Below are 21,991 nucleotides of genomic sequence, written 5' to 3'. Positions count from 1 at the left end.
ATGAGGTTCCTGGCCAGGAGTTGGAGTTGGAGGTTTATGACAAAGACACCGACCAGGATGACTTCCTGGGCAGGTACACATGAGTACAGTGTTATATACGGCATTACAATGTGTATACAAGCAGTACAATGTTATATACATGTACTACAATGTTATATACTGTAGTACAATGTTATTTACATGGAGTACAATGTTATATACATGTAGTACAATGTTATAAACATGTACTACAATGTTATATACTTTAGTACAATGTAATATACATAGAGTACAATGTAATATATATATGCAGTACAATGTTATATACATGCAGAACATTGTTATATACACGGAGTACAGTGCTATATAGTTTAGTTTAGTTTTTATTTGCAAGATTTGCATAGACATACATAGATGCACTGGTGGGACAAAAGAAACCCCGAAGGGCTTATTAAGGATGTCCACCTGACATTAAAATACAATAAGGTAAAGAAAATAAAGTAAAAGAAAAAAAATAGAATAGAATAGAAATAGAATTATAGAGATAAAACAACTACAAAGTCATTTTACAAAAATGAGAATACATTTGAGTAAAAGTAAGAAAGCAAAGTAAAGATGTAACTAACAAGCAAAAAGACAATACAGCATACATTCAGTTTATCATATTATCATAGGCTTTTAAAATTAGGTACATTTTAAGGTATTTTATACCTTAAAATACATGTAGTACAATATTATATACATAGAGTACAATGTTATATACATGCAGTACAATGTTATATACATGGAGTACAATGTTATAAACATGTAGTACATTGTTATATACATGAGTACAATGTTATATACATGTAGTACGTTATGTACATGCAGTAAAACGTTTCATGCATGCAGTACAGCCTTTCATTCATGCAGTACAAGGTCTCTCATCCATTGTGTCCTCCACGGTCCACCTCCATAGTTCACCTCCATTAACCTCCCAAAGCCTCAGAGTCTCAGAAGCGCGGTTCATCAACCTCAATCAAACCTGAGAGCTGAAGTGACCCCAACGTACTCCCAGACTTCCTGTTGCGTTCAGAACGTTTAACGTGATTCTAACGACCCCTTTAATGCCCTTCCTTCAGGGCGAAGGTGGACCTGGGCATCGTGAAGAAATCCATAGTGGTGGACGACGTGAGTTAAGGCTCTTCACGCTGCAGGATAATTGTTATCGACCGGCGGTTAGAGGTGTGCGTGTGAGTGACCCTCTTCTTCTCCTCTCGAAGTGGTTCTCCCTGAAAGACACGCCGTCTGGACGCGTCCATCTGAGGTTGGAGTGGCTGACCCTGCTGCCCTCCACGGACCGTCTGGAGCAGGTGGGAACCCTCCTGATAGCCGCTGTCAGTTAGTGCTCTGTACCCTGCCAAATAGACATAAACACCGGCTGCACTTTGTGCTGCCGGAAGTCTCCGACTGCATCGCTGTGGCTGTTTCCTGTGAGTCAGAGAGGCCTACCCTAAACATGGTGGATAATTACTCTTCACATTAGACCGGCGGCCCGAAACGGTTTTCAGTGCGTGACCCCATTTCTAGCTCTAAGTCTAGCTCGCTTTGTTAGCGAAGCCGAACTCCTATGCATCTGCCTCCACATATTGTTTTTAACCAATCAGCATCCGTGGATAATATCGACGTCCCGGTGAACTCCATCGCATCGCTCTGATGCAAACTAATTAGTTGTAGTTTGCTCGTGGCTCTGAATCATTAGTCAGTCCGTTCCTATATACAGGACGTCTATGAGACCTGTTCAATGAGCAATGGTTTGCTGAAATAGAGCAACAGAGATCTACAGCGTATGTCCGCAATCTCCTGCGACCCCATATGCATATCAGCGGACCCCAAGTGGGACCCGACTCCCAAGTTTGGGAACCACCTCATAAGAAAAAAAAATCACCCGTCATGCATTCTCTGGAGGTGTTTATCCAATGAGCCGGAGCTTGTGATTGCCCTGTGGCAGAGAACCATCCACAATAGCATTATGATTCCGCGTTATACCACATCACATCCCATCTGCAGCATGTTCACCCTGCGCTCTGCCCCCCCCCCCCCAGGTCCTAAAGAGGAACGAGACCGTGATCAGCAAGACCGCCGACCCCCCCTCAGCCGCCATCTTGGTTGTGTATCTGGACAAGGCGGAGTCACTTCCTGTGAGTCACATTGTATTATTGTCCCTCCCCTCTGCCCTCGTTTTCTCCCTCTCCCTCTCGTTTTCTCCTCTCAGTGGCCACAGCTCAGGGCCACTTCCTGGGGGGGGGGGGGGGGGGGGGCTGGAACCAACCGCCATCTGTTTGACATTCCGCGACGCTGTTGACTAAATAAGACCCGGCAGGTCGTTGCTATGCAACTTAGTCTCGGTCTGTTATCTGGTTTATGGATACACACAGAAATGATTCTTTCTCTTACTTTGGACTTGCACACATAAATGAAACACCCAGAACAGTATCAACGGCAAAGGAAGGAGATACATTCTTTTCATGAAAATATTTTTTATCGGCATCTAGGCTTGTTGGCAGAGCCGTACACTGAGACCGCTTCCTTCCTGTTCTTTCTCTCTCCCGCAAGCCGCCCTGATGCGTGAGGTCTTATGAGTATGACTGAGAACACACCAGTAGCTAACACTAGCTGGTGTTGTTTACCTGAAGCCACTGACAGGGCCTCTGATACATGGAGGAGTAGGGAGGGGGCTGGGCCTTTCGCTCCAGGAGGCCAGACCTACATTCACATTACATTTACATTTACATGTACCAGATGCTTTTACCCACAGCGACTTACACCAAGTACATTTGTCAGAAGGAAGAGAAACAAAAATATGTCGCTGTCGGTACAGTAAGGAAGATCATAGAACCAAGTGCCAAGCACTAACAGTCACTAGGTTAACCCATTCCCCGTATGCAACAAAGAAAGCTAGAATAAGATGCTACACGTTGCTAAGTGCTATTTTTAAATGCAAGGACGTACAACACACAATAAGTGCGTTCATTAAGTGCCAGGACGTACAGCACACGATAAGTGCGTGCATTAAGTGTGGACCTACATTCGAATGGCTGTTTTAAAAACCAACAGAAGCACTGAGAGTCTGCCGCGCTGAGCAGACGTTGAGGTTGTCTGTGTGTGTGTGTGTTGCAGATGAAGAAAGGCAACAAGGAGCCGAACCCGATGGTGCAGCTGTCTGTACGAGACCTCACCCGGGAGAGCAAGGTCGGTCCTACTCCATTAACAAACCTTCAGGAAATGCCTGCGTCCTCGCTGACATCACATCCTGTCCCACCTGTAGATCTGTTACACCACCGAGAACCCCCAGTGGGAGGAGGCCTTCACCTTCTTCATCCAGGACCCCCAGAAACAGGACATCGACATCCAGGTACCCACAGAGAAGACGGAGAACACACATGCATACTTTATGCTTTGTTTGTTCATTGTTTTTTGAGACTTGCCCCAACTCTGACCACTTTTAAAACAAGACTGAAGACTTTTATTTTTGCTTTAGATTTCTGCTAAATCTTAAATACATTGCATTTTTTTTTACTTTGCCTTTGTTTACTTTTACTTATCTATTTTATCTTATAATTTCATTTTATTGTTTGAGGATGTTGTAATGTTTTAGCACTCTGAGTCAGCCTCGTGTATGAAAAGTGCTACATAAATAAAGGTGCCTTGCCTTGCCTCATTCGTCCGGATCGCTGACCTCTGATTGGACGGTGCCCTCTGTCCCCGCCCCCCTCAGGTGAAGGACGGGGACCGCGTGCAGACCCTGGGCCGCCTGAACCTGCCCCTGTCCCGCCTTCTGTCCAGCCCCAGCCTGACCCTGGACCAGTGGTTCCAGCTGGACGGCTCCGGCCCCGCCAGCCGCATCTACATCAAGACCGTCCTCAGGGTACCGTGACCCCCTGTAGCCTACCTCCCCCATACAGCGCCATCAGGGTACCCTACCTCCCCCATACAGCGCCATCAGGGTACCCTACCTCCTCCATACAGAGCATCAGGGTACCCTACCCCCATACAGAGCTATCAGGGTACCCTACCCCCATACAGCACTATCAGGGTACCCTACCCCCCATACAGAGCTTTTAGGGTACCCTACCCCCCATACAGAGCTATCAGGGTACCCTACCCCCATACAGCGCTGTCAGGGTACCCTACCCCCATACAGCACTATCAGGGTACCCTACCCCCCATACAGAGCTTTTAGGGTACCCTACCCCCCATACAGAGCTATCAGGGTACCCTACCCCCCATACAGAGCTATCAGGGTACCCTACCCCCATACAGCACTATCAGGGTACCCTACCCCCATACAGAGCTATCAGGGTACCCTACCCCCATACAGAGCTATCAGGGTACCCTACCCCCATACAGAGCTATCAGGGTACCCTACCTCCCCATACCCTACCTCCCCCAAACAGAGCTATCAGGGTACCCTACCCCCCATACAGAGTATCAGGGTACCGTCACCCCCATACCCTACCTCCCCCATACAGAGCTATCAGGGTACCCTACCCCCGAGACACTACCTCCCTGATACAGATCTATCAGGGTACCCTACCCCCCATACAGTGCTATCAGGGTACCCTCCCCCCAATACAGATCTATCAGGGTACCCTACCCCCCATACAGAGCTTTTAGGGTACCCTACCCCCATACAGAGCTATCAGGGTACCCTACCCCCCATACAGAGCTTTTAGGGTACCCTACCCCCATACAGAGCTATCAGGGTACCCTCCCCCCAATACAGAGCTATCAGGGTACCCTCCCCCCCTATACAGTGCTATCAGGGTACCCTACCCCCCCATACAGAGCTATCAGGGTATCCTACCTCCCCCATACAGAGCTATCAGGGTACCCTCCCCCCTATACAGAGCTATCAGGGTACCCTACCTCCCCATACAGAGCTATCAGGGTATCCTACCTCCCCCATACAGAGCTATCAGGGTACCCTCCCCCCTATACAGAGCTATCAGGGTACCCCACCTCCCTGATACAGAGCTATCAGGGTATCCTACCTCCCACACAGGGCTGGCCTTCAGCAGCTGATCAGTGATCAGTCATGGGTTTGAGTCAGGGAACAGTCACTCCTGATAGAGTGCTGGCCTTCTGCAGCATGTGTTTCAGCCATCGCACATCAGCTGAGGAGTTAGGGATTTTCATTTGGAAATACGTATGATTCATGTTTGTTTTATAATTTCCACATCGCTCAACATCTAGTTTTGGAAGATTAATGTTTAACTATGAATGGACCGATTTTGAAATATTAACTCTTTTGATATTATATATTTGAGCCATTTGAGTGGGATTCTGCTCATAGCTTCCTTCTGCGCGAGGTGCCACCTTCCTAAATCACCTTAAAGACTAACCAGGCCGTAAGATATTACCCTGGGGGTTCTCTGCAGGAACAAAAGATCATCCCAGTTTCTGTTCCTGATCGGGGCAGCTTGGTGCCAAGTGATGACTCACAGTTATAGTTTATGGAGATCTGGTGAAGGTTTAAATCAGCCATCAGGGACCTCCATTCATCACGTCCTCCTCTGGGTGCACCAGGTGCTGTGGCTGGATGAGGAGCACGTCTCCGCTGACGTGTCCTCCACCGTGGAGGGGAGCCAGGCCGAGACCCTGCCCCAGCAGAGCACCCCCCACCCCAGCTTCGCCACCGAGGTAACGACCCGGAAGGACCCGCTCTGGTGGAACCCAGATCCGGGGAAGTCCTGTGGGCTCAGGGTCTGCGGTTAATTTACATTTGCATGAGGCTTTTACCCAAAGCGACTTACAATAAGTACATTTGTCGGAAGAAAGAGAAACAACAATATATCGCTGTTGGTACAGTAAGGATGTTCATAGAAACAAGGGCCAAGCACTAACAATCACAAGGTTAACCCATTCCCTGTATACAACAAAGATAGCTAGGATAAGGTGTTACACAATGCTTAGTACTATTCAATTATTATTTTATTTTTTTATACTAAGTGCAAGAACGTACAACATAAAATAAATGCGTAAGAGTGGTGTGAAGGGGTTGGGGGGGTTAAGGGGGGAGTCTATGCAGAGTCTAGGTGAACTCTGAATAAGTGAGTCTTTGCGGAAGCTAGTGAGCGACTCCCCGTTCCGTCGGCAGGGAGCTCGTTCCACCACTACTGCGGTGCCAAAACAGAGAAGAGCTGTGGCTTTGATTGGTTCCTTCTCTAAACAAGACCGGCCACTGGGACCAGGAAGTTCCCTCCCAGCGCCAACGCCTGTCCGAGTGGAACGACCACATGGTTCCTCTCCAGGGGAGCCCATTTGCACGGAGCCACTTTACATGAGTTTTACATGGATTTGTTTGCGTCTCCCCAGGGCGTGCTCCGGATCGGCCTGCTGGCGGGGCAGAACCTGGTCCCTAAGGACAACATGATGGGGGGCATGGTGAAGGGCAAGAGCGACCCCTACGTCAAGGTCAACGTGGGGGGGGAGACCTTCACCAGCCAGGTGGTCAAGGCCAACCTCAACCCCACCTGGAACGAGATGTACCAGGTACAGCAGAGAGTTCACGCCGACCGACCTCTGAGCCAATCAGAGGGCTCACACCAACCTCTGGGCCAATCAGAAGGCTCACGTCACGCCGCTTCCGGCATGACTCGTCCTGTCTGCTCCTCTGATTGGCTGGTTCCGTGTCTGTTTCTGAGTGTCTGGTTGTGTTCCCCCAGGTGGTTCTGACCCAGCTGGCCGGCCAGGATCTCCATGTGGAGATCTTTGATAAAGACATGGACATGAAGGACGACTTCATGGGCAGGTGGGTTCTCCTTCAGTAGAACGTAGGCTGAGGGCCGGTTCTCCTTCAGTAGAACGTAGGCTGAGGGCCGGTTCTACTTCAGTAGAACGTAGGCTGAGGGTGGGTTCTCCTTCAGTAGAACATAGGCTGAGGGTGGGTTCTCCTTCAGTAGAACGTAGGCTGAGGGACGGTTCTCCTTCAGTAGAACATAGGCTGAGGGTGGGTTCTCCTTCAGTAGAACGTAGGCTGAGGGACGGTTCTCTTTCAGTAGAACGTAGGCTGAGGGTGGGTGCTCCTTCAGTAGAACGTAGGCTGAGGGTGGCTTCTCCTTCAGTAGAACGTAGGCTGAGGGCCGGTTCTCCTTCAGTAGAATGTAGGCGGAGGGCCGGTTCTCCTTCAGTAGAACGTAGGCTGAGGGCCGGTTCTCCTTCAGTAGAACGTAGGCTGAGGGTGGATTCTCCTTCAGTAGAACGTAGGCTGAGGGCTGGTTCTCCTTCAGTAGAACGTAGGCTGAGGGCCGGTTCTCCTTCAGTAGAACGTAGGCTGAGGGTGGATTCTCCTTCAGTAGAACGTAGGCTGAGGGCTGGTTCTCCTTCAGTAGAACGTAGGCTGAGGGTGGGTTCTCCTTCAGTAGAACGTAGGCCCAGCTGACTAAAGATCAGCCAGGAACCCGGTTCGAAGATGACCCCTCTGCAATTAGCAAAGTCGAGTATGAGAAGGGACGTTCTGTAACATGGTGTACTTTATTAATCACAGCATAAGTGTGTGTGTACAGGTATATACAGAGTATATATGCAAATATCAGACAATACTCAATAGCACCACTGATCTGACCCTTGACCCCTGTGGTGCAGGCTGAAGATCAGCATGAAGGACATCGTTGCTGCGCAGTACACCGACCAGGTGAGCTCCTGTTGGAGGATCGTGACACAGCATCACACAGTTCTATGTTCTATATATCTATAGATATCTCTTAATATATATAGAGTTGATAGCAGACTCAGGGCTTCTATTATATAGATATTTATCAATATAACATCTATCTATCTATAGATATAAAAATATATCTATATATATATATTCAGTTTAAGCTGACTCATTGCTCCTGTCATCCCAGCGGTGCGGTGGTATAGGTCACCCCTTCATCACCTGACATAATATGATAAATGCTGTGATAGAGGTCAATAAAACGTCTGAGGGGACAATCGTGGTCCAATATAAATATCCAGCCACTAGAGAGCTGGCTGTGGGGGACGTGGATCGATGTCCTGCTCTCTGTCTTCCCCTCCAGTGGTACACGCTGAACGACGTCAAGTCCGGCCGGGTCCACCTCACGCTGGAGTGGGTTCCCACGGCGACGGAACCGGACCGCCTGGACCAGGTAGGGGGGGGGGGGGGGGGGTCAAGGGTGGACCAGGTAGAGGGGGGTCAGGGTCCAGGTGTGATGAGATGCTGGGGACGGACGGAGGGGATCCAGGTGTCCTGACTCCTCTGCTACGTTATCATGTACATTCGGGGCGTTCAGCAGACGCTTTTATCCAAAGCGACGCACAATAAGTACATTTGTCAGAAGAAAGAGAAACTTACAACATATCGCTGTCGGTACAGGAAGGATGTTCATAGAACCCAGTGCCAAACACTAGCAATCGCTTGATTAACCCATTTCTCCTATACAACAATGATAGCTAGGATAAGATGCTACACAATGCTAAGTACTATTTTTGAGTGCCAGGACGTACAACATACAATAAGTGTGTACATTAAGTTCTAGAACATACAACATACAATAAGGGCATACATTTAGTGCCAGGACGACAACATACAGTAAGTGCGTGAGATGGATGTGGGGGGAGGCTGTGAGGAGCGTCTCGGTGAACTCTGAACAAGTGAAGCTGGTGAGCGACTCTGCGGCGGTCCTGACAATAGTAGGGAGCTCGTTCCACCCCTGCGGTGCCAAAACAGAGAAGAGCTGTGACTCGGGTGACGGACCCTACCCTCGTTCTCCTCCTTCAGGTTCTGCAGTTCAACTCCAAGCAGACGTTCCAGAACAAGGCGGTGCCCTCCTCAGCCCTGCTGTTCGTCTACGTGGAACAGGCGCACGGCCTGCCTGTGAGTCCTGCTCTGTTATGAACAGACTGTTGCCTGCTTGTCTTGACTTGGCTTGACGCCATTGTTAAATACTACTATGAACACACACTCTGTGACCGCAAAACAATTCAGCACTAATGCCCCCGGCAATCCCAAAGTATGCTAGCCTGTGTTGCTTGGCAACCATTTTTGCCGTCTTGCGGAACTTTGTTATTCTCTCCAACTCGTCAAACAGCCCGTGGATCAGAGGGACATCAGGAGGGAAGGTCATGAGGATGGTTACGATCACATGATTGAAATGAGCTTTGGCTCCAAGGCAGTTGTCTGAACATTTGACACTCTCGACTTTGTGTGCACTGTGAGGCTGTGTGTTCAATAAAGTATGGTAAACGTCGTGTCATTTTGGCTCCACGCAGCTCAAGAAGAGCGGGAAGGAGCCGAAGGTGGGGGCGGAGATCGTCTTGGGGAAGTCCTCCCACAAAACCACCGTGAGTGATTTGAGACGCCTTCAAAACGACGCCAAACAAAGGCAAACCGTTTCCTGTCCACGTTAACCAGGGCGTGTCTGACGCCGTCCTAACTCAACCGTGTTTCGTCTCCAGGTGTGCGAGCGAACCACGGCTCCCAAATGGAACGAGGCGTTTCACTTCCTGGTTCGTGACCCCAGAGAAGATATTCTCGTGGTTAAGGTAAGCGTCCTTCAGCCAGAAGAGAACGCCTCCGTGTTGATACTGTTAAACATGCTGTGCTGTGAGCTAATCCTCTAACGTACACCCTCTTACTCTGCTGGTCTGGGGTCAGCTCTAAGAGAAGGTGTTTATACTGTTACACAGGCTAAGCTGTTAGCTAACCCTCTCCCCCTGCTGGTCTCGGATCAGCTGTCCCACAGCTGGGCTCTGGCCATGGGCTCCCTGGTGGTGCCAGTGAGGGAGCTGCTGTCTGAACCACAGCTGGTCCTGGACCAGTGGTTCCACCTGGACGGAGCCTCACCTGAGAGCCAGGTGCTGCTGAGGGCGGAGCTTAAGGCAGGCACATTTCTTTATTGTTGTTGTTGTTGTTGTTGTCCTCCCACCGGTCCTTGTTTCCATTTTGAACACCGTTTCCACTTACTGTTCCTGTTCCTGATGCGCTCACATATTTAAATATGAGTAATTATTAAACAATGATAACATCCAATAGGGAACACTCTTGTGATGTGACGGGTGTGTTTGTCTGCAGGTGTTGATACCCTCTAAGTGCCCGGGTGGGGGTGTCCAGACCAAGCCAGCGTCCGGGTCAGACCCCTCCAGGACTAAGGAGAGCATGGTGGAGGACCGCCTGCTCAGGTGAGACCGGCAGCACGCCCCTCACAACAACAACAACAACAACAACACCAAGAGGAGTCCGTCGTCCATCAGAGCGGTGGGCTGTGACCCTCCCTCTGTTGTGGTTCCTCTCCAGGTCGAGTTCTGTGGACACGCCCCCTCTGGAGAGCGCTGCGGTGCCGGCCTCTGAGGTCCCGGGGGGCCGTGGGCCCCAGGTAGCAGCTGAGGTAGCCGCCGCTGTGTCCCATCAGGAGGAGGCAGAGGAGGAGGAGGAGGAAGAGGAGGAGGAGGAGGAGGAGGAGGAGGAGGAGGAGGAGGAGGACGCTCCCCCCCCCGGCCCTCCCCACACCTCCCCAGACCACGTCTTCGGCAGCGAGGTGAGAGAGCTGCGGATGAACCGGCGTTACGTCATGCGGACAGAATGCTGCATTTATTAATTATCAAGTTCAAAGCGTTAACCCCCCCCAAAGGGTTTTTGCATCACACCGTCACAATGCATCGACCGCCGCCTTTTTGGGAGCATAGGAGCACTGGAATGCTAGTTATTGTGTCCGAAGTTATGTTTCTTTGGTCATGGTTTAGTCATTATTCGTCACGTGCTGCCGGGAGACATTGTTGTGTTTATAACTGCCGCAGCATTTTTCATGCTAGAAGTGGCTAATCAATGTTTTCACTAGCCTAGCTTACATTACATTTACATTACCTCAACCCTGCTGAGCCCTTTCAATGTGGCGAAGTACGTCACCAAAACAACCCATGATGCATTCTGATTCACAAACCCTATTTATCCACTATCCCCTGGTGTGCGTTGACAGTCGTGCACTTCCATGTTGTGGCCTGCAGGGGGTGCTGAGGCTGCACCTGCTGGAGGCCCAGAGCCTGGTAGCCAAAGACAACCTGATGGGGGGCTTGAGGAAGGGCAAGAGTGACCCCTACGCCAAGGTCACGGTCGGAGAGCACGCCTTCAAGAGTCACGTGGTCAAGGAGAACCTGAACCCCACCTGGAACGAGATGTACGAGGTGAGGAGCATGGCCACAACACAGCGCAGTCCGCTGGTCTGACCCACCACTGACACGTCAATCAGATGTACATTTACATTCAGGGCGACTAGAAGACACTTTTATCTGAAGCGACTTACAAGTCCATTTGTCAGAAGGAGAAACATTACACATCGCTGTCGGTACAGTAAGGATGTTAGAACCAAGGGCCAAGCACTAACAATCACTAGGTTAACCCATACACACCGTTTGCAGCAAAGATAGCTAGGATGAGACGCTACACAACTGAGTAATTTTTTGAGTGCCAGGAAGTAGAACATACAATAAGGGCGTGAGAAGGGGTGGGAGGGGGTGGCCAGGGCCGGCGATCGGCATAGGCGAGCTAGGCGACCGCCTAGGGCGACAAATGCGTTGGGGGCGCCCTCTGGTGGCGCCCTTAATTCAAAAATATATCAATTAAAATGTACGACGCGAACGGAGAAGCGAGGGGGCGCGGGAGCAATTGTCAGGGCGGCCCGAAACCGTCAGCGTAGCACCCCCCCCCCCCCCCCCCCCCCCCCGCTCGCAAGACCTGTCCAGGGCGCAAGTTGATTTCGAGTCGCCTAGGGCTATGAAACGGCCAGCGCCGGCCCTGGGGGTGGCAATGCAGCGTCTAGGTAGCTTCGAGGTGAACTCTGAACAAGTGAGTCTTGAGTGCTTCGCGGAGGCTGGTGTGTGACTCTCGAGATGTGGTGGACGTACCTCGAGATGTGGTGGACGTACCTCATGGTGTGGTGGCTCTGGGTCTCCTCCAGGTTGTGATGAGGCCTCAGGCTGGGCTGGAGGTGAAGGTGGAGCTGTACGATAAGGACATGGACAAAGATGACTTCCTGGGCAGGTGAGAGGACCGATGGGGTGAAGGCAGTGGGGTTAGACAGCAGACACAGAGCCTGAGGTCATACAAACATAAACTCATCTCTGAGGTCTTTAAGCATGACTGAAATCTATGAACAAAACTTTAGATTGTAAAATGATTCGGTCAAAGTTTAGGCAAGTAGAGTTCATATCTCTGCCCACGACTTCATGTTGTTGGATTAGCAGCAGGATAGTTACAATTATGTTGTTGGATTAGCAGCAGGTTAGTTACAATTATGTTGTTGGATTAGCAGCGGGTAAATTAAGGGTAACTAGGCTAAATCCTGAAAAGTGTGCTACTTTTCTTTGTCCCCAGATTGAATGTCAGCCTGGCAGACATCATCCAATCACAGTGCACCGACCAGGTGAGCTCTCCACACTAGACTCATCCTTACCACCACAGGTCAGAGGTCATCCTCACTGACTGGTTTCTACTCCTGTCATTCCCAGTGGCACCCACTGGAGGGCGTGAAGTCCGGCCGGGTCCGGTTGGTCATGGAGTGGGTCCCCATGGTGTCCCAGAACACCAGCCTGGACCAGGTCAGTGAAACACAGCCCTCCTCCTTAGGCTGTTAGTGAGGTCTCTCTCTCTCTCAGCGTCCTGACCTCTGACCTCTGTCCTCATGTGATGCCTTGCCCAAGGTGCTGCAGCAGAGGTCGCTCCAGTCCTACCAGAACCAGGCCGTCCCGACGGCTGCGCTGCTCTTCCTGTATCTGGAGAGAGGCCACTCGCTGCCCGTGAGTCACGCCCCACTGAGACACGCCCCTCTGAGACACGCCCATATAAGACACGCCCCTCAGAGTCACGCCCCTCTAACACACGCCCCTTTGAGACAAGCCCCACTGAGTCACACCCTTCTGAGACCCCCCCCACCTCTGAGTCACGCCCCTCTGAGGCACGCCCGACGGAGACACGCCCCTTTGAGACACGCCCCTTTGAGACACGCCCCTCTGAGACTCGGCCCTTTGAGACACACCCCACTGAGACTCTCCCCTATGAGTCACGCCCCACTGAGACACGCCCCTTTGGGACACGCCCCTCTGAGACACGCCCCTTTGGGACACGCCCCTCTGAGACACGCCCCTCTGAGTCTCACGCCCCTCTGAGTCACGCCCCTCTGAGGCACGCCCCTTTAAGTCACGCCCCTCTGAGGCACGCCCCTTTAAGTCACGCCCCTCTGAGTCGAGCCCCTCTAAGTCACACCCCTTTGGGTTGCGCTGTGTTGTGTAGTGTTGTCTTGTGTTGTTTAGCGTTGCGTTGGGTTTGGTTGTTTCGCGTTGCGTTGTGTTGTGTGGGGTTGTGTTGCGTTGTGTTGTTTAGCATTGCGTTGTGTTTCCAGTTGAAGAAGAGCGGGAAGGAGCCCAAGGCCGCAGCAGAACTGGTCCTGGGTCAGACCACCCACAGAACCAAGGTACCAGTCCGCCCTACACCCTGATGGAGTCCAGTACAACGCCCCCCACTATGCTGAACACCATTCAGAATAGAGATAGATCATACACATATATATATTTAAACCAATAAACCTATACAAATATAAACAAAACCCACCTTTTCAAGATTGCTTTTACCATGTAACCAATTTCCATTCCCTCCCCTCTTTTCTCTTTATCTATTCCTAGTTTTAACTTCCTATTTTAGTTTTCTATTTAATTATATTCTATCTTTCTATTGCATTTTTATTTGATCTCGAAATGCACACTTCTTGGACCCCTGCATAACTGCTTGCAGTTCTAGTTATATATGTTCTTATTCAATGATGAGTCTAATGTATTGTCATTATATATATACGTATATAGATATATATGTATATTAATGACGGTCTGCTCCGTGTGAAGGTGTGTGCTCGCTCCAAGTCCCCCGAGTGGAGAGAGGCCTTCTTCTTCCCCGTCCAGGAGCCCAGAGAGGAGATGCTCATCGTGAAGGTGTGAATCAAGCACTCGTTCATATATAAGTCAGCGTACACAGACGCCTCCACCCTCTTCTCATCCCCCCCCCCCTCCCCCATCGCTCTCACCCTGTGCCCCCCCACCAGCTGTCCAGTGCCTGGGACCAGCCCATGGGGTCCCTGGTGCTCCCAGTCAGAGACCTGCTGTCTGAACCAGAGCTGGTCCTGGACCAGTGGTTCCCCCTGGACGGAGCCTCACCTGAGAGCCAGGTGCTGCTGAGGGCGGAGCTTAAGGTGAGGACACACCCACATCCCAACACAGGCTTCAGTAAAGTCTTCCTGTTGTGATATCGGACTAGGGGACATGAATATGTAAAGATTGTCATCATGTCAGTCACACGGATGCTCAAATGATATGATTATGGTTGCTATGCCAACGTCCGTAACAACCATATGGTTTCTCCTCACTGATGAGCTAATTCAATTCCTATTTCAACATCTGCAGATCCTCCAGTCCCAGGGGACCAGCGTTCCCCAGGCAACAGGGACGGTCCCCGAAGTCGAGGAGGTCCCGGCCACCGCTGGTCACCATGGCGACCGGTCGATGGAGGAGGAGGAGGAGGAGAGAGGCTGGGAGGTGCCAGCTCAGGAGTGGGTGCCCCGCCGTCAGACTCACTGCTCAGACCATGCAGGCTTCAGGGTGACGGCTGCGTGACTCTGACTCTGTGTGTGTTTTCCAACCAGGAGGGTTCCAGTGACCAGCCAGGAAGCGGAGGAGAGAGAACCTGTTACCGTGGCTACCAGAGAAGAAGAGACAACAGTTGATGAAGATTATTCCATTGCTCCCGTAAGTTTGGGGCCACAGTGCATAATGGTGTATGCCGTGTGTTGTCTGCATGAAATAAGTTACATACATTTATTATATACTAATGCTCAACCCCAGGTGTTGGACGAGCCACTAGAGGAAGAGAGGCAAGTAGAGGAAGAGAGGCAAGCCGAGGAAGAGAGGCCAGTAGAGGAAGAGAGGCCAGTAGAGGAAGAGAGGCCAGTAGAGGAAGAGAGGCCAGTAGAGGAAGAGAGGCCGACCTCTGAGTCCTTCTCCCCAGTGAGGAAAGAGCTTCAACCAGAGAGGTGAGCTCTAGACATTCATCCACGCAACATTTGTGTTATCCAACTATCCATAAATCAGCTTACATTCATGAAACTTCACCCGAATAATCTTTATAGAAACGGGTTGATCACCTGTGTGTCAGGACATCAATGCTCTCTGTCACGATACCGACTGTCGTTACCTCCAGATCTGGCCTAGATAATCTGGCCCAAGCCACAGTGACCGGCCTTCCCCCAGACCTGGTCCCAGCCCTGGTCCCCGAGGAGTCCAGCCCGGCTGTGGTCCTCCAGCCTCACTCCAACCCCCCTCAGGACTTTGCCACCAACGTGGGTCTGGTTCTGATCCGCGCAGACGATCAGACTGTTGTTCAGAGTTGTGTGTCTTCGTGAGGGGAGGGGAGGCGTTGGTGTGGGATGTAGAAGCAGCCATTCTACTCACTGTACCGCCAGTTCCAGGGGTGATGAAGGGAGATAGATTGGGGTTTTTTCCCTTTCCACTAAAGAGCTGACAGGAAATGGTGCCTGTGATGTATTACGGTTCAAAACACAGAAATACGAGAACGTTCTATTAGAGTACAATAAGCAAGACATTACTAAGTTATGCTATGTCGCTATTAACCTTGATGCATCTCATGATATAAATATATATAGGATGACTGGCTGGGCGTAATGTGGTTCTCGTCCTGCAGGGGGTGCTGAGGCTGCACCTGCTGGAGGCCGCGAGCTTGGTTGCCAAGGACAACCTGATGGGGGGCATGAGGAAGGGCAAGAGTGACCCCTACGTGAAGGTCACCGTCGGAGAGCACGCCTTCAAGAGTCACGTGGTCAAGGAGAACCTGAACCCCACCTGGAACGAGATGTACGAGGTGAGTAGTAGACTGGAGGGCTGGGTATAGAGGTGGGGGGTCCGAGCGGTCTGTTGTCTCTGTGGTCAGTATGGGGGTCTGGGCGTAGGGATGGGGGGTCCGAGCGGTCTGTTGTCTCTGTGGTCAGTATGGGGGTCTGGGCGTAGGGATGGGGGGTCCGAGCGGTCTGTTGTCTCTGTGGTCAGTATGGGGGTCGGGGCGTAGGGATGGGGGGTCCGAGCGGTCCGTTGTCTCTGTGGTCAGTATGGGCGTCGCTACAGCCTCTGTGTGTCCTGCTGCAGGTGGTGCTGAGTTCCCAGGCCGGCCAGGAGATCCACTTTGAGTCCTACGATAAGGACCTCGACGCCGATGACTTCCTGGGCAGGTTTGTTACCGCGGTCATGTGGTCTGTGTGTATGTCTTGTTGTTGTTGTTGTTGTGTTTTTATAGTTATGCTTCAAAGTCAAAGTGTTGAAAGTCATCAACAGTCCACTGGATATATATTACGTTGTTAGGTAAATGTCTTCTTTGAAAGGGTTATAGCCAGTGGTCAGAGCATGGACTTATTGAAAGATTACAGTGTTTACTTCAGGGGTTCTCAAAGTTTTGACAGCCGAGGGCCAATTTAGGAACCCAAATTTTGACTCAGGGCCGCCAAAGGAAAAAAAATCAGGCGGGAAACGCCGTCGGCATCCCAGTGGTGAAAGAAACATTGCATCGTGGACATCTGGGAGTGAGGTCAAGTGAGGTCTAAATCACGAAACTGAGGTTCATCCTTTCAAAGTAATGTACAGTCGGAATAAAACTAACAAATGTAACAGGATTTAATTGAAAGCTAGAGAGTCGAATTTTCTCTTTCTATTTATTTATTTTTGTTTAAATTAATATTGATATGATAATAAAAAAAATACAAAAGAATGCAAAAAAAATTTATCTGTGTGTCATTGAGGGCCGCCAGGAATGTTTCTGCGGGCCGCACTTTGAGAACCAATGGTTTAATTGCAAACCAATACCTTCATTTGGGATTTGACATTGACGTTATGCCAAACCAGTATGCAGTAAATAACGTTCAGTCTTTTGGTCTTGTTTTCTGTTTGATAAAGTGAAGAGTGTTACATAAAAGAGCTATCGATGTCTCCATTGCGTCCTGTTTCAGGTTCAGCGTAATGCTTGATGATGTCATCAGACAGCAGTACATCGACAAGGTCAGTCAAACACGTGACCTCTCTGCCTGTGCTTTTAAGAACCGGATCGTATTTCACCTCTAGGAGACTCTGTGCTGCTACAGCACAGAGTCTCTGTTACCCGCTGAAGGTCATGACCTCTCTGTTCCTCTTGTCTCAGTGGTACACCCTGCAGGACGTGAAGTCTGGCCGGGTCCATCTGGTGCTGGAATGGGTTCCTACTGCCTCCACCGCCGCCAGACTCCACCAGGTCAGTGCTGCTCTGCTGGACACCAAGCACCACCCAAACTGCTACACCTTTGCTCCGTGGGACCACGGTGCTAAGAGCTAGCTTAGCTTTTGTTTTAGGACAACAATAATGGTAGCCAGTATGCATACAGCACTTTTTTAAAACAAGGTTCACAAAACGCACGAAGAAGAAGAAGAAGAATAAAACCGAGGTCATAAATACAAACCAGTTCGGTTCCTCGACTCCTTACCACTCTTCTTCTTGTCTTGATCCTCTCAGGTGGTGCAGCTCCAGTCCGGACAGACCTTCAGGAACCAGGCGGTTCCCTCCGCCGCTCTGCTGTTCGTCCACGTGGAGCGAGCTCACGCCCTGCCCGTGAGTCTCCCTCGTGGTGCAGGATCATACCATAATCACTCCTCAACCTTCGAAACGCCACCACTCACAACCCGGTGAAAGGGGGAGAGGCCCAGGTCACCATGTTGAACCCCGTATTGTCTTGAGCCTGTGTGTTTTATATGGGTGACATTATGCCATCAGGTGTGAGTGTGATCGGGCATTACAAGCCTTTATCTGCCTTTTCCTGTGCCTTTAGCGACAACACAAGTGGGCGTGTCCACCTAGATGTATGCTGGACAGATCAGTCTACCAGTCTACCGAGTGGACTGCCGAAAATGTTGCCTATCTGTCCATCATGCATCTCAGTGGAAGCTCCCACTTATGATGTCATTAAGGCACAAGGAAGGGCGGATCTTCAAAGGTCACACTCACACCTGGTGGCCTAATTTCACCCCTTTAAGTCTGATCCATAGGGCTCCTACCTAGAAACGGCCAGGCTGTTTCCTAGTGATGCATAGCTCTATGTACTAACAGGATGCTGTTCCATTGAACCCACAGCATAAGAAGAGCGGGAAGGAGCCCAAAGCCGGAGCAGAGCTGATCCTGGGTCAGACCACCCACAGAACACAGGTCCTTATGTTACTTCACCTTACAAACCATCATGGCGCATCACCTTAGTGCATCCACTGAACAGCCCATTAACCCTCCCCCCCCCGTGTGTGTGTGAAGGTGTGTGAGCGCAGCTCCGCCCCTCAGTGGGAGGAGTCATTCTTCTTCCTGGTCCGGGACCCGGAGCGCGAGATGCTGATCCTGAAGGTGAGACGCGACCCCATAGGGTCATGAGTGGGGTCACCCACTCATGACCCCATGGGGCGAGGGTCCTGAGTGTGGGAGGTTACATTCAGAGCAATGTAGTGTGAATAATAAATTCGGCAGATGAAAGAGAAACAACAATATCTCGCTTCTGGTACTGTTAGGACGTTCATAGAACCAAATGCCAAGAACCAACAATTGCCAGTTGAACCCATTCCCTGTAAACAACAACGAACAACAGAGAGTTCAAATGAGCAGAACCAACTGCAATGCTAAACACACAAGTTCTTAGCTTCTGTACTCGCCAGCAGCAACAACCTTCTTCAAGACAAATGTAATTAAATGTATGAATATGATGCTATGCACTGGTTTGGTGTTCACCCTCCCAGCTGTCCAGTGCCTGGGACCAGCCCATGGGTTCCCTGGTGCTCCCAGTCAGAGACCTGCTGTCTGAACCACAGCTGGTCCTGGACCAGTGGTTCCCCCTGGACGGAGCCTTACCTGAGAGCCAGGTGCTGCTGAGGGCGGAGCTTAAGGTGAGGAGGAGGAGGAGCTCCCCCACTGCATGCAGACCGTAACGCCCCGCTTTTATTTTGAAACGAGTCTTCCGGTTCTCTGTCGTGGGCTTCAACAGGTTCTGGATTCCAAGATGGTGGACATGTTGAACGGTGGCGCGCTGCCTTGCTCGGCGGCGGAGGCGGCGAGGAGCGGCCAGGTGAAGCTGTCCCTCTCCGCCCACGAGGGACGGCTGGTCGTCACCGTCCACGCCTGCAGGTACGGTTCCTTTGCTTGTTCTGCTCGACACACACCTCATATTCATTCAGTATCTTATCAAGTATTTAGGCCCAATCTCATTTCTACCCCTTACCCCTTACCCTTACCCCTTCAAAACAAGGGGGAGGGGTAAGGGGTAGAGATGGGATTGGGCCTAAGGCTTAGTACAAGTCATATTCATAGTATCCTATCCAGTTATAAGGGCTTAGTACATGAGGTTGGCGTGTTTAACCTGGGAGATGGTAAAATTGTCATTTTCAACAGCTTTGATAATTGCGTCATATTCTCATAACATCACACAAGAAGCAGCCCAAATATTGTATACTATAACACAACACAGAAAACAATGGTATATAAACAAGCCTTTATGAAGTTCTAGGACCACATCGTTTGAAGTTGACGTTTGGGGGAGGCTAAGCGAACGTTTGGGTTAGGCTAAGCTAATGTTTGGGTTAGGCTAAGCTAACGTTTGGGTTAGCTAACGTTTGGGTGAGGCTAAGCTAACGTTTGTGTTAGGGTAAGCTAGCGGCTGGGTTAGACTAAGCTAACGTTTAGGTTAGGCTAAGCTAACGCTGGCGTCCTGCTCCCTGCCGGCGTAGGGGTCTGTCGTCCACGGGGAAGGACTCCGTCGACAGCTACGTCTCCCTCATGCTGCTGCCGGACAAGAACAAGGCCACCAAGAGGAAGACGGCGGTGAAGAAGAGGGACCTGAATCCAGAGTTCAACGACAGGTCCGTTCAGCCGCTCATGGAACTTGATTCAACATATTTTACATTCAGGGCTTTAGGCAGAAGCTTTTATCCAAAGCGTCTTACAATAAGTACATTTATCAGAAGGATGTTCATAGGACCAAGTGCCAAGCACTAACAATTGCTAGGTTAACCCACTCCCCGTATACAAACAAAGACAGCTAGGATAAGATGCTACACGATGCTAAGTAATGTTTTTAAGTGCCATGACGTACAACATACAATAAGACCGTAAGAGGGGGGGGGGGGGGGGGGGCTATGCAGAATCCAGGTGAACTCTGGACAAGTGATTCAAAGGTTATCTCAGTCCTGTTCCTCTAATGCTGAGGTGGTCCGTGTGTCCGTCTGAAGTTTCGAGTACGGGCTGTCTCTGGACGAGGCCCAGCGCCGACGCCTCAGCGTCAGCGTGAAGGACAACTCCGCCTCCTTCAGGGGCCGCGACGTGATTGGACAGGTCAGTGTTGGACAGGCTTAGCCGTCACTCAGCCGGTCTCAGGATTCACGCTGGCCTAAGTAATCTCTGTGGGGGCACATAGGTACACATGTTGGAATATTGTGTGTCTGGTATCTATCTAATGTCTAATTTGATACCCCCCCCCCCCCCCCCCCCCCTCCCCTCAATCTACAGGCACAGATCGAGCTGGCTCAAGTCAACCTGCTGAAGGGGGTCACAGAGTGGTGTGTTGCGTGCTAGCACACACACACACACACACACACACACACACACACACACACACACACACACACACACACACACACACACACACACACACACACACACACACACACACTCCCTACAAACACCGACACTACAAACACCGACACTACAAACACAGACACTACTCACTCACTCACTCTCACGCCCACACACACACAAACACATGTGCACACGCACAGAACATATCACTGACGCTAACCTGGTTAGCGTCAGTGCTACGTTCCCTGGGTTTCTGAGCCCGTTCTCTCCTCGTTCCCAGGTTTGATCTGACGGAGGAAGCTGAGTAGTGGATCCATGTGATGACGTCACACAGATCCCGTTGACAACCCCCAGATGCTGCCACTCAGGACGTCCTTCCCCCGCTCGCCACGTCCTCATGCCGACCGCTGGCGTTGAACTTCACACGCGCTTACAGTGTCTATACTCTGTATCTCTATCGAGACGTACCTGTGGTCATCTACACACGCTTACAGTGTCTATACTCTGTATCTCTATCGAGACGTACCTGTGGTCATCTACACACGCTTACAGTGTCTATACTCTGTATCTCTATCGAGACGTACCTGCGGTCGTTTACACACACTTACAGTGTCTATACTCTGTATCTCTATCGAGACGTACATTTGGTCATCTACACACGCTCACGGTGTCTATACTCTTGTGGTTGGAAGTACACTAGTATATCGTTGTACTTAAGAGGAGACTCGGTTTTGGTCAGACATCCAGTCCAGCTGGGTCCAGACTGGCCGCCTGGGGAGAATGTGTGTCAGGCCCCTTTGTTGCAACAGCATTTGAGTTCTTATGATGTGATGCAGGGAACAGACAGTCCGTTTCCGTTTGAGCGATATCGTTTTTATGTGTTCATGTGTGTTCATTACAGTATTTTTGTTTCCAGACAGTATTTTGGTTTTGTTACAGTGTTTCAGATGAAGATGATGCTGATGAAGGAAAGGTTACAGAGGTTGGATATTTTAATGTTTTTATATTTCACAATGGTTTGCTTTGATTTGTGGCGTATATACTTACATTTATTTTTGATGTATTTTAAACTTTTTACTTTTTTAATTTAATTGAAGTCTATATATATTTTTGGTTTTCCTAAGGCGAGTATGTCACCAATGTTTTGCATCGGAAAATAAAAAATTAAAAATCTGTTTTTGTTGGATGAAATTGCAAACAGGAAGGATTACTTTTGCGAGTTGTTTGTGAAATAGTTACAATAAACCCTTTGCACACACACAGGTATGTCTATTCTCTTTAATTTGTGTGTGTGTGTGTGTGTGTGTGTGTGTGTGTGTGTGTGTGTGTGTG

At 50.2% G+C, this 21,991-nt stretch overlaps 1 protein-coding gene across 1 annotated transcript; it reads left to right on the top strand.

Moving 5' to 3' along the window:
• Positions 1 to 5: 5 nt before the first annotated feature.
• Positions 6 to 21,919, top strand: esyt1b (extended synaptotagmin-like protein 1b; the record flags this gene model as incomplete). Its single annotated transcript, XM_060069921.1, has 43 exons — positions 6 to 73; positions 1,101 to 1,149; positions 1,242 to 1,331; positions 2,064 to 2,159; positions 3,139 to 3,210; positions 3,287 to 3,373; positions 3,737 to 3,886; positions 5,548 to 5,661; positions 6,337 to 6,513; positions 6,687 to 6,772; positions 7,606 to 7,654; positions 8,043 to 8,132; positions 8,765 to 8,860; positions 9,256 to 9,327; positions 9,442 to 9,528; positions 9,718 to 9,864; positions 10,058 to 10,164; positions 10,280 to 10,520; positions 10,987 to 11,163; positions 11,937 to 12,019; positions 12,353 to 12,401; positions 12,487 to 12,576; positions 12,679 to 12,774; positions 13,377 to 13,448; positions 13,873 to 13,959; positions 14,070 to 14,216; positions 14,428 to 14,573; positions 14,667 to 14,769; positions 14,866 to 15,053; positions 15,221 to 15,359; positions 15,719 to 15,898; positions 16,180 to 16,262; positions 17,034 to 17,082; positions 17,222 to 17,311; positions 17,570 to 17,665; positions 18,185 to 18,256; positions 18,356 to 18,442; positions 18,829 to 18,975; positions 19,074 to 19,213; positions 19,813 to 19,944; positions 20,314 to 20,416; positions 20,591 to 20,640; positions 20,940 to 21,919. Coding segments are annotated over 43 exons (4,512 nt in total), but the record flags the coding sequence as incomplete, so codon positions are not given.
• Between the last annotated feature and the right edge of the window lie 72 nt (positions 21,920 to 21,991).

Source organism: Gadus macrocephalus, chromosome 13 (genome assembly GCF_031168955.1).
Source record: "Gadus macrocephalus chromosome 13, ASM3116895v1".
Classification (NCBI taxonomy): Eukaryota; Metazoa; Chordata; class Actinopteri; order Gadiformes; family Gadidae; genus Gadus; species Gadus macrocephalus.
This window is presented reverse-complemented; position numbering and strand designations above follow the sequence as displayed.